The sequence below is a fragment of the Schistocerca americana genome, chromosome 3 (assembly GCF_021461395.2).
Source record: "Schistocerca americana isolate TAMUIC-IGC-003095 chromosome 3, iqSchAmer2.1, whole genome shotgun sequence".
NCBI lineage: Eukaryota > Metazoa > Arthropoda > Insecta > Orthoptera > Acrididae > Schistocerca > Schistocerca americana.
In genome coordinates this window covers 880038534-880054392 of record NC_060121.1, presented here as the reverse complement: position 1 = coordinate 880054392, position 15859 = coordinate 880038534, and the positions used below count along the sequence as shown (strand labels likewise).

Here is a 15859-nt window from a genome sequence, read left to right as displayed (position 1 = left end):
TTCAGACTGTTTATGAATCACTCAAAAGTGAGTAGATCAGCTTGTGAGATAATATTGGACATTCTATGCAGGGATCTCTATCTGCCCCCTCGTCTTCTCTGAGTGTCCCGTCTTGAGAAATTGCCTTCACCCTGCTTTCTCCTCTCTGTTCTTGCCTGTAGCTTATACCCAGACCTGTCATTCAGATGGATCTCTTTTGTGGCCCTAAGAAAAACGGTGAACGTACCATCCTCAGGCGCATGTTCCGTTCTGTTCTTCATGACTTCCCAGATTCGACATGCACATACACAGATGGATCGAAAGTCAATGACAAGGTCGGTTTTCCTTTTGCACATTCAAAGGGACATGCAGTGTATACATTGCAGAGTTGGTCACTATATCACAGGCACTACAGTATGTTAAAACTCCAGCCACGAAGGGCTTCCTGGTTTGTAGCAACTCCGTGAGCTCCTTATAGGACATATTTCAGTGCTATCTGTAAAACCCTTCAATCGCTGACATCCAAAACCTATCAGTTGACCTCCATAGCCCCAGAACGACAGTAACATTCATCAGGGCACTGAGCCATGTGGCTATTCTGGGAAATGAACTCACTGACAAATTAGGTAAAGAAGCAACCACAGGAGACAAACTTAACTCAGAGTACTGAGTGCTGAATTGCAGATTGCAGCTGTGGCATCAAACTTAAAAAACGTGAGATATTGAATGTCAGGCCACCACCACCTTCAACAAGGTGAGAGCAATCAAGAGGACTGCCAAGATGTGTCATACTTCTCACCAGGGCTCTCAGAAAGATGCCACCTTACTGTGCTGGCCGCATATTGGTGAAACCAGACTTACCCAAGAGTTCCTTTGCATCAGGAGTATAACCCTCAATGCAGCTATGGTTGTCATCTCACTGTCGCTCATATTCTTGCAGTGTGTGCCCTGCTGGCTGATCTGAGACGAGTGATCTACTAAGTCTTTCACTGGATGAGGGGCATTGAGAACACATCCCAGATTGACAATGTAAAACAGTTTTATTGGAAAGCGCATGAGCCAAAATGCTCCTGTTGGAAAAAAGTTAATCACTACAATAGTTTGTGAAAGTTAGTGATTAGTGCTGAATTTACACAAGTGCGGACTTAGGCTGAAGGCAGTAATGATATTCACTCAGAAGTAGAACAAAATAACATAGTAAAGGTCAACAGCTGATACAAAGATCCTGGTCATCTCTGATGCAGAGACTGAGTCCTGGTGATGGTGAAGGTTCTCTGTTGGTGGTGGCTGGTGCAGCATGGCAGATGTAGCTAAGATTTTGGTCAAGGCTCCGGTCAAAGAAATATAGGTGCAGTCAGTGCCTGGCCCAGAATGGGACAGAAGATACCTCACAATGGTTTTGCGCCACCCTAAATATCCAGGCCATGTAGAGATCCTAGAGGAATTGTTTGTGATCACGTGACCTGCAGAGGCAAACAGGCCCACAGGGACAGCGACTTCTGCCGGTGCTCACTCTGTCGGCCTGGGCAGCATGTGTGATTTAAGCTCTGTCATCTGCTGATATAACCCCTTGGTGGAAGATAGGCTGCTAGTATATTGTTGTTTTGATGTTGTCAGTCTGTAGGGTATACAGTCTGTACACAGCATCCCTCCCACCCTAGATCTCTGAGGAGCCTGGCACCTCCTTTCAGGCGCTGATGGAACTGGTGACTCAGGTTGGCTGAGGTTGATGTCCATGGGCACGTCTGACTGTGGAACAAAAGATCATGACAATCCACTGCTAGGTGGTGTTGCTGTTAACCCTGGGTGCACCTGGTTGACACACTTGTGTAATGGAGCTGTCATGTAGCCTCACTTCCACCATGGGTTGTCCCAATAAATAGGTGACCACTACTGGGGCCCAGTGGCAGCAACTCTTTTTGAGAAAACCAACTTCCAGACATTGTTTTGGATGGAATAAGAGTGGCCTCAAGACCCCACAGATGGAGAGACTGAGTTTTCGTAGGATGGAGAATTCCAGTGCTTCTGTCCGTGGAGCTCTTCAGCATGGCTGGCACTGACCTGAAGGATTGAGTGTGATAGGATGACAAAAACTGAGTGACGGCTTCATCTAAATTACAATGGTTGTGCATATTTGCCAATTCTCACTTGTACGTGTGAACAAAACTTTCTGATAATCCATTGGGTGCAGGATGAAAAGGCACCATGTGCACTAGGGCAGTTACGTTGGAAGGGCAAAGAAGTTGTAAAGTGAGGCTCATAGTTGGTAACCAAGGTTTTCAGGAGGCCTTCTATGGTGAAGATTCACGCCAAAGCCTGTGCCGAGGATATTGGAGATGTCCAAGAAACATACAGGAATCCAGTTTCCACATCGAACCCAATAAACTGTGAATAACAAAGGAAGAGGCCATCAAAGTCTAAAAGGAGCCTCAACCAGAGTGCTGAAACATACGGCCAAGGGTAGTACCTGCAAGCAGTTGCTACCTAGTGGCTTTGACAGGCCTTGCGTGGTGCCACCATGTTGGCAATGTTGATATAGATGCCCTGACAATACAGATGTTGATAGGCCAGCCTCTTCGTGAGCACAACTCCTTAGTGGTCCTGATGTAGGAGAGCAGGATGTGGTGCTGCAAGGGGAGTGAGATTGCGGACGCGACCATCTTCCTCTTGCAACAAGAAGACTGCACTGAGGGTGGAGAATGTGTGATGCCTGTGCCATTGTTGGACTCCCACATGACTGAAATATTTCCGATCCATTGGCCACCCTCTGTGCACCAGAGTATTTTCCGGATATATGAGACCTCCAAGGCAAGGGAAGGGTAGCTATGTCTTCTTCAGCTTGTGTGCCCATATGGCAACAGACTTCCATTTCAATTAATTGCATGACCTGTCCCTGTGGTGACCTGGTGTGTGTCAGCATTGGAATGTTGACCTATTGGGCAATATCTGAACTCGTATTAATAGCTAGATGAAAACATTGCCCACATCTGGAGGCGATGTGCTAATTTGGTTGGAACATTGGAGTCTTCCTTGAAAAGCAATAAGAGTTTTATGGTCAATCAATGATGTGGAATGGCGTCCATGCACATAATTGTGGAATTTCGTGAGTTGCAAACACAATAGCTAGTGCTATCTGACCATAGTTGTGTTGTGTGTGTGTCGGAGTATTAGATGTGAACACAGTAAGAAATTCCACACAATCTACTTCCTTGGATAACTCCGCATCCAAGCCGTAATCTGAAGCATCAACTGATAAAATTGAAGATTTTGATGGGTCGCAAGCAGTAAGGCGTGGCAGATGAAGCGAGCCTTAAATGAGGTCTTGGAAAGCTTTATTACATGCAGGAGTTCAGTTCCACTTCACACTTTTGTTTAACAACTGATAGGGCGGTTTTGCTGTGGCCACGACGTGTGGGATGAACGTGCAATAATAATTAAGTTGGTCAAGCACAGATTGTAGATACCCTGTGTCCTTTGGGACTGGAAGTTGCTGAATGGTTTGATTATATTGAGGTATGGGTCATATTCCCGAAACAGTGAGAAAATGATGAAAGATATTCCACCTGAGCCAAAAAAAGGGCTTTTGTCTTTGATACTTGAGACTGAGTTGTGGAAGGAGCAAAACAGGCGTGAGGGTTGCACCCGCTCTTGGGTGTTTTTACCAGTAACTAGAATGTTATGAAGATAGTTCACTGTGCTGGGAATGTGCTGTGTCGACTTGTCCAAGTACCACTGAAAATTAACCGGATCACTGGCAATGCCAAAAGGAAGTCTGTTATAGCATAATAGTCCAAACAGAGCGTTCATGGTCAGAATGCTCTGCGAATCCTCATCCAGGGGGAGCTAAAGGTAAGCATCTTGCTGATAAATCTCGGTGAAAATCTGCTTGCTGCAAGCTGCACCATAGTGTCATCCATCTCTGAAATCTGATAGGCATCTACGACAGACTATGTGTTGACTGTGGCCTTGAAATTGCCATAAATTCATGTTCGACTTTTCCATGGTACAATGAGGGTAGCTCACTCACTGCTGGTGTCTGTACGTAGTAGAATGTCTTCCACTTAGAGGTGCTGTAGCTGCTCTTGTAGATTATCCCTGAGACTGAATGGAACATTTCGTGCTTTGAAGAACCAGGGATTGGCTGTGCAAGGAGTGTGAGATGAGCCTCAAAACTAGCGTCGGCCGTGGTAGGATGAGAACAAACTGACTTGTACTTGGAGCAAAGCTCGCTTGAGTAGGAGCTAGCCCCTGATGTATTAATGCTGTAATTCCAAGCCCAAAACTTTGAAAGGTCCAAACCAAGGATGTCTGTGGCTCCTTCAATGTTTGCCACAAAAATGCATGCCATGAAGACTGTAGAATGATAGTGAATGTGGGCCACGAACTGCCTTTTCACTCAGATAGTTTCGTTGCTGTAGCTACATAGGTGTTTGGAGAGTTCCTGTAGCGGAGGTGAGCCCAAATTTAGCCTATTGGTGAGTGGTAAAACAGTTGCAGTTGTGGGCGATGCACATTGATTGAGGGCTTGCCAGCCATGAGCAGATCAGAATGCCGTGCAGGCTGTGGTCGGTGTTGGGGCTGGAAAGTCAGACAGGCTGTAAACACCTGTGAAAAAGGACCATGTAATGGTGCTGATTACGATAGAGACTGTCAGAAGTCCTAATGATGGGGAGGCGAGTATTTAACAAGGGAACCTCAAGTCTGAGGAGGTCATTATGGACCCCTTCATCCGTTGAACGTACAAGAATCATGTCTCTGATGAGTAGTTGCATATTACTGTTTACATTGAGGATTATTGCACTGGAACCGACAGTCAGGGGATAAACCATGCAATTTCACTGTCCACTCTCTGTACAATTCTCCACTAAGTTTGTGGCAGCCAAAAACTTACAGTAGGCTGCTGCAGTGTATACTCGAGAGGTGAAGTATGCTAGTAGACAAGTCTTACGTGATCATACGAGAGGGCTTGGGGCTCCACTTTAGGGTTGAATTGCTGCACTGAATGATAAATTTGCGGGCATGCTTAGGTCAACAAGAATGTGTGCTGCCAGGTGTCACCTGTGATAACATGTGCCAGAAAATGTTGCTCCATTCTGGCCACACAGTTCACTCAGGGCTCGATGTTCTGGACAAGCAGCTGTGGTGCCCCTCTGAATCTTTCACCAGTGAATTGATGTGGGACAGTGAGGATTGAAGATTCCATTTTTCTGCATAATATCTTGATGAATGGCCTAGTTGTTATCATTTTGTGTCTGTGTGTTTTTTTGGTTTCATGAAGGCTAGTGATGTATCAATTGTGACAAGTATTCAGTAATATATTTACATTTTTAGACATGTTTGTAACTACATAATTCAAATAAACTGTATGAGTGGGCAGTGAGGTATCTTCTACTCTATTTCTGTGTGTCTGGAGATTTTCGGTTCCATACCTAAAGTATACCAGCAACCTGGTATAGACATTTAGAACCACAAACAACTGGTCTCCTCTTCCAATCTTGCTGTGTTCCTTGCTCTTAGTTTTCCACAAAAGATTGTGTTTTCTATACATGTCAATAAACTCAGCAATGAACTACAGAGCTCTGATGCATATAAACCATTTTAAAACTGAATGTCAGGTCAAACACCTTTCAGCCGTCTAGTGTCCAAACTGTTATTTTATTTGACTACCAGTTTCGGCGCTTTACTAGGCCATCTTCAGGCCCCCTGACTGATGTGTAGGAAGTTTCCAACATCGGTTCCGATCAAAATAAGGGCCAGCATTCAAAGACTGGTTTTTTGTAGATTTCTGCTTGATACAGTGATCACTTCAACCATCAACTTTGGTTGGCAGATGACAGTTGAAGTGATCGTTGTATCGAGCAGATATCTACAGATACCAGTCTTTGAATGTTGGGCCCTATTTTGACTGGAACCGAGATTAAAATCTTCCTACATGGTCAGGGCACTTGCAAATGGCGTAGTAAATTGCCAAAACTGGTATCCAAATAAAATAACAGTTTGGAAATTAGATGGCTGGAAGGTGTTAGATGTGACATTCTGTGCTGAACAGCTCAGTCCCACAACCATCTCTGAAAAGATGGACATACAGAGATTTTTAAAACTGATTGCACACCCTCCCAGCAGATGCCGTGTTGTTGCAGGCACTTTCAGTGCCAGGCAGGAGGATTTGCCTGTCTCAGTGAAGCTGAGGGCTATTCTGGAGGTGGTGTAGCTGCAGGCAGGGTCACCAAAGCCAAACCTCAGCAGAGGGTACTGGTGAAGTATGTTCCACGTCTTAGGGGATGGAGCCTCTCCAGTGGTGGACAGTTACAGAGACTGGAAACCTGGGATTCCCAAGCTGGGGCTGTGATCAGCATTTCCAGTACTCTTGTACTACACAAGCTCTGAGCATACTCCAGTGACCATCATTAGGTGTGATGACGGAATATCTCTCTCTCTCTCTCTCTCTCTCTCTCTCTCTCTCTCTCTCACACACACACACACACACACACACACACACACACCTCAAGATGTGCTGCACACCTGGGCAGTCTCCATGCATCTGCCACGGCCCCCCTCCCCCATCCTTCTGTTGTAAGAGCCTTACTCAGATAAGCGGAGTCGACATTTTCCTAGTGTCTCATGGGATTCCAATGGTGTGAACTCGTCAAAAATACTCCAAATGGGAGGCAGGGACCATCAGGTAAATATGCCCAATCAACAGTGTGTTCCTGTGCCCAACCAACAGAGCTCGAATGGTCAGTCCACCGAAAAAGAGTACCAAAAAGATAGTAAATGGGCACTAGTCTATCATAATACGTCCTTAGTAATTAAGGGAGAGAAAGAACCTTAAAAAAGATAACCTCTTTCTATTAGGAGGGAATTGTTGGCTCTTTAAAAGGAATAAAATGACTGCATAAGGGTGTAATGGTACACAACTAGTAGAAACAGCTACATCACACAAAGTGCATAGGTTTCTAGGATGTGAGGCATTAAGTGAATACCCTAGTCTAACTGAAATGCATAACACCATTGACTACAGCAAATGTCTAGTTGCCCACTCAGTTACAATGATGATTATACCCAAATAACTAAAAGAAGAATGGAAAAACATTGGTAATACAAAGCTGGAAATGTATGTCGGAAAAAAAACGTTTCGTGGGAAAAAAAAGCAACATTTATTTTAACCTTCAGAACACCAGAACTACCTAAATAGATTACTGTAGGGTACATCCTCCTTAATGTTTAACAGTACATCCCAAATAAGATGTGATGCCTTAAATGCCAAATATTTGACCATACCACTGTGGCGTGTAATAGTATAACTAAAAGTGGAAATTGGGGAGGCCCATCCTACAAATCACTTGAATCCTGTACGTCTCCTCCAAATTGTACAGAATGTTCCATTTATCTCACCTGGTGTGGAACAGAAAGTGCAGCATTTATATTGACAAAAGAAAACTTTTGGAGCTGAAAGTTAAAAGAAGAACCTTCTATAGTGAAGCTATAAAAGCTGTTAAGCCAATGCAGCTTCCAGCATTTCTTATTGCTTTTGTGTCAGCCCTTAAGAATCCAGTTGCCAAAAGTGATGCCTCAATAAAAATTTGGACATCAGAATTGAGCCCAAACACGTGCACCTGCGTGTGTGTGTGTGTGTGGGGGGGGGGGGGGGGGAGACTGCATTTGACCCTGAAACTATTTTGAAGTCATCAATGAAAGCATTAGAAGGTCACCCTTGTAAAAATACACATAATCAAAAGCCCAGTAGGCCTATGACACTTGTTGGAGGATGGGAATCCTCCATACACGGATCTTCCAAGGTCACCTGCCCCACTTTGAGGAGCGCCCCACTTAATTAGGAGATTTTTAAGGCCCGGTTTTTAAAGTACATGCAAGTCTGCCTGTATTGGACCTTTTTGTTCATGAGGACAGGATACCTCAGGGCTCTGTGTTGAGAATAACGTTATTTGTTGAGGCAGTAAACCACATTGATGATCTTCCTCTGGGTATCACAGGCTCTCACTTTGTCGACTATTTCACGATCTATTTCAGGCCTCAGTGGACTCAGTTACTTGAGAAGTGACTTCAGCACTGTCTGTCCGATTTCCAATACTTGTTAGAAAACTATGTTGATCCTCTCACACATCCTACTTGGCACCTTGCAGTGTCTGTTCTCTGAATGTCCTGTGCTTTCTGTGTGACACCTCAGAGGGGGCAGAGCAGACAGCCCTCACTTATGATGTTATTTCATCACACAGCCAGGTTTGTGTCTGATCAGTGAGCATGTATAAGAACATGACTCACAATATCGAACAAAGATCAACTATATCACCTATCAGAATACTGTGCACTAAACTGGAATTGTCAATGCATGTGGACACAAGTCTATCGGTGCCACCAGTACAACTTCAGGAATCAGATTGAGAATTTATGTACATGTGTATTTTATTGATCCACAGAGTGGAAACATGATCTTTTTTTTCCCTTTTTTTGTGTAAGGAATATGTTGTGGAGATTAGTTATTGATGTAAGGATAAACAGTCCATTCATATAAAAATACATAGAATGGTCAAAATACTGATTCGTAAATAAAGATAAGCATGAATCCCTAGGATTAATGTTACTCACCGTTTTAATAATTGTATTTCGTAATAACAGTATTCTCTGTACCCTAGTTGCATAAATTATTGTATTCATGTCAGTTGTAGATGACGACATTGACATTGTGGAAACAACTGTTTGACTTATTTGGCAAGTATGTAATTTGTGTGAAGACCATGATATTTTTTTGTCAAAAAATATCTCCAAGAATTTTATAGAATCTGCTTCCCAAAGCTCCTGATTTGTATGGATAATTTGATAGTTATTTGACTGTTTGTTTTAAATATGTTAGCTGGGTCTATGTTGTCAGTAATTTTGATCTATTTAGATTAAACCAGAGTTCGAAGCTGTTTGGAGTATCAGTGACAGTTGGAATTTGTTTTGAAAGTTCTCTTTCCATTAGTATATGCGTGAAACCTGCAAGTAAAATGAATGGAAAGTTATATTTAGGGATGAATCATTTACATCCATTTTTCATGAGAATGTATTTGTCTGTTTTCCAGGTGGTAGGTCAGGATGAAGGTATGTCTGTAATGGAAAAGGCAGACCCTTTTGTGCTGCTTTTTGGACTGCCTATGATACCTATGGTATTAATTGTTGGAAAAACTCTTCACTGGGAGGATGCTGTCCTAAATTTTTTGCGACGACATTCGTACAAATTGCCTCTTCTTAAATACATTCTTCCATCAGGGTGAGTAGCCAAAATGTTATTAATTTTTTGTGAACACATGTTTTGTCGACGGCTGCCCATAACCACACCCTAATTTATATGAATTTAGTATGTTTGGAGGAGTTTATTTACAGGTTGTACAAAAACTGGACTGCATTTTGAGAAGCTAAAGACACAAAGAAGATGGTAGTGGAGAAAACAGTGAAACAGTGTTGTAAGCTGTCCTCCATGTTATTCATGCTTTATATAGCACAAGCAGTGAAGAAAATGAAAAAGAAATTTGGCAAAGAGATTAAAGATCAATGACAAGAATTAGTATTTTCTAAGGTTTGTCAAAGGAATCATAATTCTATCATACATCGAAGGACATGAAAGATCAGGTTAACTGAATCGATTATGTTTTGAAAACAGATTATAAGATTAACACCAGTAAAAGTATAGTGAGAGTATGGAGTTAAAATAACTGGCAGTGGCAAAAGCAGAGAGAATATGAAATGCAGAGTGGCAACTGCAAGAAAAACTATTATTAAAAAGAGAAATATATTTGACATCAAATACGTGGACTGTATACTTATGTGGAAGTGAAATATGAAGGATAAACTGTACGGACAAAACATGATGAAATGTGGAGCTGTGGAAGAATGCTGAAGATTGTGTGGGTAAAGAGAGAAAATGGTTGTCAATTGAATGGAGGTGGGGGGATAAGCTCAATGGCACAACATGAGTAAACAAAATTATAGGTTAAGAAACATACTCTACTATTGAGGAATAGTTAATTTTCTTGTGAATGGAAGTGGAGGTGTAGAAATTATAGTGTCTGACAAAGGCTTGACTACAGTAAGCAGCTACAAATGAATGTAGGTGATTAATAATAATATTTCTTAAACCTTTAATAATTTAGTACAAGTCACTTAATGTAGATAATGGAACAGGGGAAAAAAATTGTCTCTTAATTATGTGCAAATACGATGAAAATCTTGTGTTCTAATTTCATTCGCACTGTCTCACTCTCCACACACAGTTTCATCCACACAATTATTGTTGCTTTTTGTTAAGCTCAGTTCAACAGCTTTCTGGGTATGAAACAATAGAAACAGGGAAGCAGCTTGTAACATACCCAGGGAAAATGCGGTACATATGTTCTCTGCACAAGTACTCCCTAAAGACAGTAACAGGGGCTGGACGTTTAAGAGATCACTTGCCTAAACTCCACATGCCTGGTTTTCCGCAGTGGTTGCTCTTCTCTTATTGCACTGTCCAGTTAGATGTTTCCTATAATAATTTTTATCCAACAAGATGCAGAGCTACTCACGCAAATAATACTGACTTAGTCTGATGGAATTCAGTATATTCTGTTACATACACACACACAGGGTTGAGCTGCTCTCTCCACAATTAACGTCATTCCACAGTTGACGTAGTCGGTAGTTACAGTCCAACAGCATAATCCATTTTGATGTACTAAAGTTGTTGTAAGTAATAGGATCCAATTCAAATACTAAGTAATAGTATCCAATTGAAATACATGCAACACAGAACACACATGAGATTCGCTGTTCAGAATGTGCTTTATAAGTCAATGTAAACCACAGTTATTCCAGTCAGTACTAAACAATTCCTTCGTTCATTACAGGAGCGTCCGCATGACCGAGTCACGATGTGGATGTTTCAAAAAGTAGGTGTGCAACATCCGAAACAAGAAAGTATTTATGCTCGTGACATTCAAACAGTCCAGCCATACATGTTTGTATCACTTGGAACTTGTAATTAGTCAATCCAGTTCAGGCTATCTTCCCATAACCATCCCGGTGTGATTGATTATTGAACTCCCGACATGACATACGAGATCGGAAGTAGTCACCGTTTAGATATTGAGCCATGAACACTGATATGAAATGTTCAACTTATGTGGCAAAAATTTTTAATTACGTCACAATGACTTGAGAAATGTGTGCTGCAGACACAGCACAGCATCACCTCCCCGCAGTAACTGAGCTACGACTACCCATGCATTCTACCCTTGCCAGAGAGGCAACTATCGATAGGTTAGCAGTACAACAGTACACTTACAAGCAATTTGGGTAACGATATTTACCAGCGATGAAGAGACTTGCACGGCATAGACTAAACTGTAGAGCTGCAGCGAATCAGCCTCCTTACCAAGAATGACAGAAATGTGCAAATAAAGGGTACTCTGATATTTTGATTAATTTCAAACCTCTCTTTCACTGTTTTCACAGTTACCAGTGTACTGTTTTTCTTTATCAGTTTGTCTGCTTACCACGATTGAAACTCCCATAATTTTTTCATTCCAGGCCTTCAGAGGGAACACGGAGCAGTGTAGAATTCCCTCCCATGAATGATCCCGTTTCTGCAACACGAGTGCTTTGTGGAGCACTATTATTGCCAACTGTGGCATCATTAGTTGGAAACATTTTCTTCGAAACTGTAGAGTCAAATATTCATCGAACATTGTTGGTGAGTGAGTGTATTTTTGTGGCAAATGAGTGGTTTTGGAAAGTATATTCATGTGCATTTTTCAAGTTACTTGGTCACTAGGCATTTTATAATGTGTCATTGTGAGAAATACTGAATTAAAGAAAATTTGATCCTGCAGGTAAGTGAACAGCTGTAAGCAGGTTCTCAGTCACACCTCATGTTTTTGATGGGCTTCAGTAATATCTTAGAAATTGTGACTAATATTTGGGGCTTAAAATCATAGATTCCATACTTGTGTGGTGTCCCTGTAGCTACATAAAACTGTAACAGTCAATAATAAATTTGCCAGTTTCTATGTGTAAAATAAGTAATATTACTTGGGTGTACAGATATTTACCTCCCTATCTGATGAATTGGGGGGGGGGGGGGGGGGTGACCCTGCGTGTGTACTCCTTCAAAGTAGTGCAAAGAAAGAAGTCCCTTTGTGCTAAGCTGGGATAATTTGCAGGATGGTTCAATATATCTCAACAAAAACCATTGTGAGCTTGAATGTTTCCCACGGTCAACTGAATATTATGTACACACACACACACACACACACACACACAAAGCAATGTCATAAAACTGTGATATGATGGGTAATTCATCCATCTGCCAAAATCAAAAAGCTGACCCTAACAAAATATTTCACTAAACACAGTGGACAAGTCGTGGTGGGCTACGGTCTGCTAACATAATGTGACACTGCACATTGTGCATATTTGATCAACATAGGACAATAAATCACACATGAAAACAAGACAACATGCACATGTGGACAAAGACATGCAACTAAACTGATTATGTATGTATATTTAAAGAAATACATGAGAACCAGCAAGTGAGGAGAATAGGAAGATAGAAGGTTTGCAAAGAAATGACTTCTATAAAACCAGTTGCATTTTACTGAAAAATAGTGCTTTTAATTGTTAATTTTGAAAGATATTGGAAAAACACAATTCAGTGTTAAGTGCAACTTCAGTTATCCAAAAGACAGTGACTATGAAAAAGTAACATTTCTGTAACAAAATTATTAAGTTCAATATAAAGTACTTTTTGGCAATAGTTCGTGTTGGTGAGCTCTTGTCTCTTCACTCAGTTGACGCTGTTGGCGATGTTTGCATTGTTGGTCCATAATCTGTGAGCATATAGTCCAGTATTTATTGCTGTCTTGCTGGCCATCCATTGTGAATATAGGAAGAGTGAATGATGTTTGTAGAATTGTCTCATATAGCACATCTACATGCAGCAATGAAAGTAAGGTACACTTCATTCAGTTAACACATAATGTCTCCCGATGTCATAATGAGTGGCCACCTTCGGTTGTTTGCAGATGTCGCTGTCGTTTATCGACTAATAAAGTCATCAGAAGATTAAAAAAAAAAACTGCAAAACGATTTAGAAGAAATATTGGGATGGTGCAAAAAGTGGCAGTTGACCTTAAGTGACAGAAAATGTTGTGGGGAAGGCTAACCAAAGACTGTGTTTTATTGGCAGGACACTTAGAAAATGTAACATATCTACTAAGGAGACTGCCTACACAACGCTTGTCCATCCACTTTTAGAAAACTGTTGCACGGTGTGGGGTCCTTACCAGATAGGACTGACTGAGTACATCAAGAAAGTTCAAAGAAAGGCAGCATGTTTTGAATTATCGCGAAATATGGGAGAGAGTGTCACAGAAATGATACAGGATTCTGGGATGGACTTCATTAAAAAAAAGGCATTTTTCGTTGCGACAGAATCTTCTCACGAAATTCCAATCACCAACTTTCTCCTCCAAATGCAAAAATATTTTGTTGACACTGACTTACATAGGGAGGAACGATCACCAAGATAAAATAAGGGAAATCAGAGCTCGTATGGAAAGATATAGGCGTTCATTCTTCCCGCGCGCTATACGAGATTGGAATAATAGAGAATTGTGAAAGTGGTTCGATGAACCCTCTGCCAGGCACTTAAATGTGATTTGCAGAGTATTCATGTAGATGTAAACGTAGATAATGTTTGCTAACCATTACAGGTCACAGTTTCAAACTTATGATTTTCCGCTCAATCGCGGTTTGGGACCTTTCACAATACAACTGTCCGTGATAAGAAAGTACATTAATATACTTGTAATTTGAATTAACACTTCACGGTTTGCACAAAACAATCCATACTGTGAACAGTTGTCACTGTACGCTTACATAAGTCACATGTGGACAAACACTCGCAAATAAACTAATTATCTATGTATATTTAAAGAAAGATTGTCATACCATGCATTTAGGATATTTGTTTATTTGTTTGCTGTCCATATAACAATCAGTTTTCAGACATTGTCATAGATTTTAGTTCACATATACAAAGGTTTAGTTAACATACATAAGTGCTCACATGGACATAAATAGTGAAGGTAAAAATATCTTGTTTCAAAAACAAACTGCTGTATACACTGTTTTACAGAGAGACTCTACTGCTTGAAATATAAATGCATGTATTGATGTAATGTGCGAAGATCATAAATTATCATTTTTGTGTTGCAAAAACAAACTTATGCTATATACACTGTTTTACAAAGGGAGATTACAACTTGAAATCTTCTACTGAATAACAGCTTTTCTCTATTAATAAATACTTAAGTTTACTCTTTAAAGTGTTTAAATTAGCTGTGTTGAGGTCAGGAAATGCATTACCATTATTCTGTTTAATTTTACAGTGTCTCGTGACAACTGCAGTGCCTAAATAGAAACATAGTTGTACAAAGAAATAAATTTACAAAGCTCATCCAGAAATAACACTTTCAATGTATCACATAAAAACAGCAAGAAAACAAGGAAAAAATCACAGGAAAAAGAAAACAATGCATTTATCTCTTGTTGTAGTGTCATCTTTACAGTCCTTTATTTTCTGAGCGCATGAAACTGACTTTTATTACAAAACAGAGGATATGTGGTGAAGTTTGCTTTGCAAAAAAATAAAATAAACCAGATATCAAACCAGAAACTGTTGTTTAACACCACATTGCTCTGCTTGACATGGTTCTGGGAGAAGATATGCTTGCTCCTTTCTTTGTCTTGTGAACTGGCCAGTTTTGCCATTGTGGTCAGCGTTATGCCTTAATATGTAAACTGCAATGCAGGTTGGTCCAACCTCCGCCCTCCCCCCTGCGTGTGTGTGTGTGTGTGTGTGTGTGTGCGTGCGTGCGTGCGTGCGTGCGTGCGTGTGTGTGTGTGTGTGTGTGTGTGTGTGCGCGCGCGCCCACACACACACACACACACACACACACACACACACACACACACACACACACACACACATTGTCAGAGAAGACCACAATTTTGTACATGTCGGACTCTTCATTCAGAATGATCTTGAGAAGTACTTTACAGAAACATATAAAGAAACAGAAATATTTAGAACAAAATGGTAGATAAAAGTTGTAGCATGTAGAAACAGCAAATAAAGTAAAAGTGCCCTTTGCTTGTTAATGCCTGTTGTGTGGATAACAAGTGTAAAGAGTTTGGCGTTCCATGATTTCCCTAAAGCAATTGTCAGTCTATTTGCTTTTAGTAGAAAACTGCCAATTCCCTATCACCACTTCTCCCTTACTCCAGTTTGTGCTCAGTCTTTAATAACTTTGTTGTAACAGAGATGGTGAACCCTAATCTTTCTTTCTATGGATTAGAACAAAAACTAAGAGTGCAGTTGTCAAATTAAAGGTGGCTTTAGAGTTAAGAGAGGTCCAGTAGTGACTAATTACTAAGAAAGTATGTAAGTATTTCTTACTTGTGTCGTGACATTACATTTTTGTCATCTATGAAAAAAAATATATATATGAAAAGCTTCTAAGCTGTGTTTATATCTGGTATTAGAATGGAAAATTCTTATACACATCAGTGTGAGCACAGAGATCGCCACCACTCACCAGAAACATGGTGCTGCCAGATCTTCATTCAGTCATTTCACAGCACAGTCTCCCATACCATTCTCAAATGACTACACTTGTACTGTCCTTCTATAATGTGTTTCCCCACTAATGTAGTTATATAGTCTGTCATTGACTGTCATTTTTACTGTCTCCCTTCCAGCCACACTATCACTAGTGAAGAATCCTAATGTAGTGTAAAATTTACTAGTTCAAAGTCAATTGTTAGATTTACATAAATG

The 15859-nt window shown here is 40.8% G+C and overlaps 1 protein-coding gene across 4 annotated transcripts in view; it reads left to right on the top strand.

Moving 5' to 3' along the window:
- Window positions 1-15859, top strand: part of LOC124607443 (E3 ubiquitin-protein ligase MARCHF5) — an 89536-nt gene that overhangs the window by 61796 nt on the left and 11881 nt on the right. For all 4 annotated transcript variants that reach the window (XM_047139777.1, XM_047139776.1, XM_047139775.1 and 1 more), the window contains 2 exons: window positions 9063-9250; window positions 11545-11707. In XM_047139777.1, the coding sequence (XP_046995733.1) occupies window positions 9063-9250; window positions 11545-11707 (351 nt within the window). The remainder of the gene's footprint in view (window positions 1-9062; window positions 9251-11544; window positions 11708-15859) is intronic.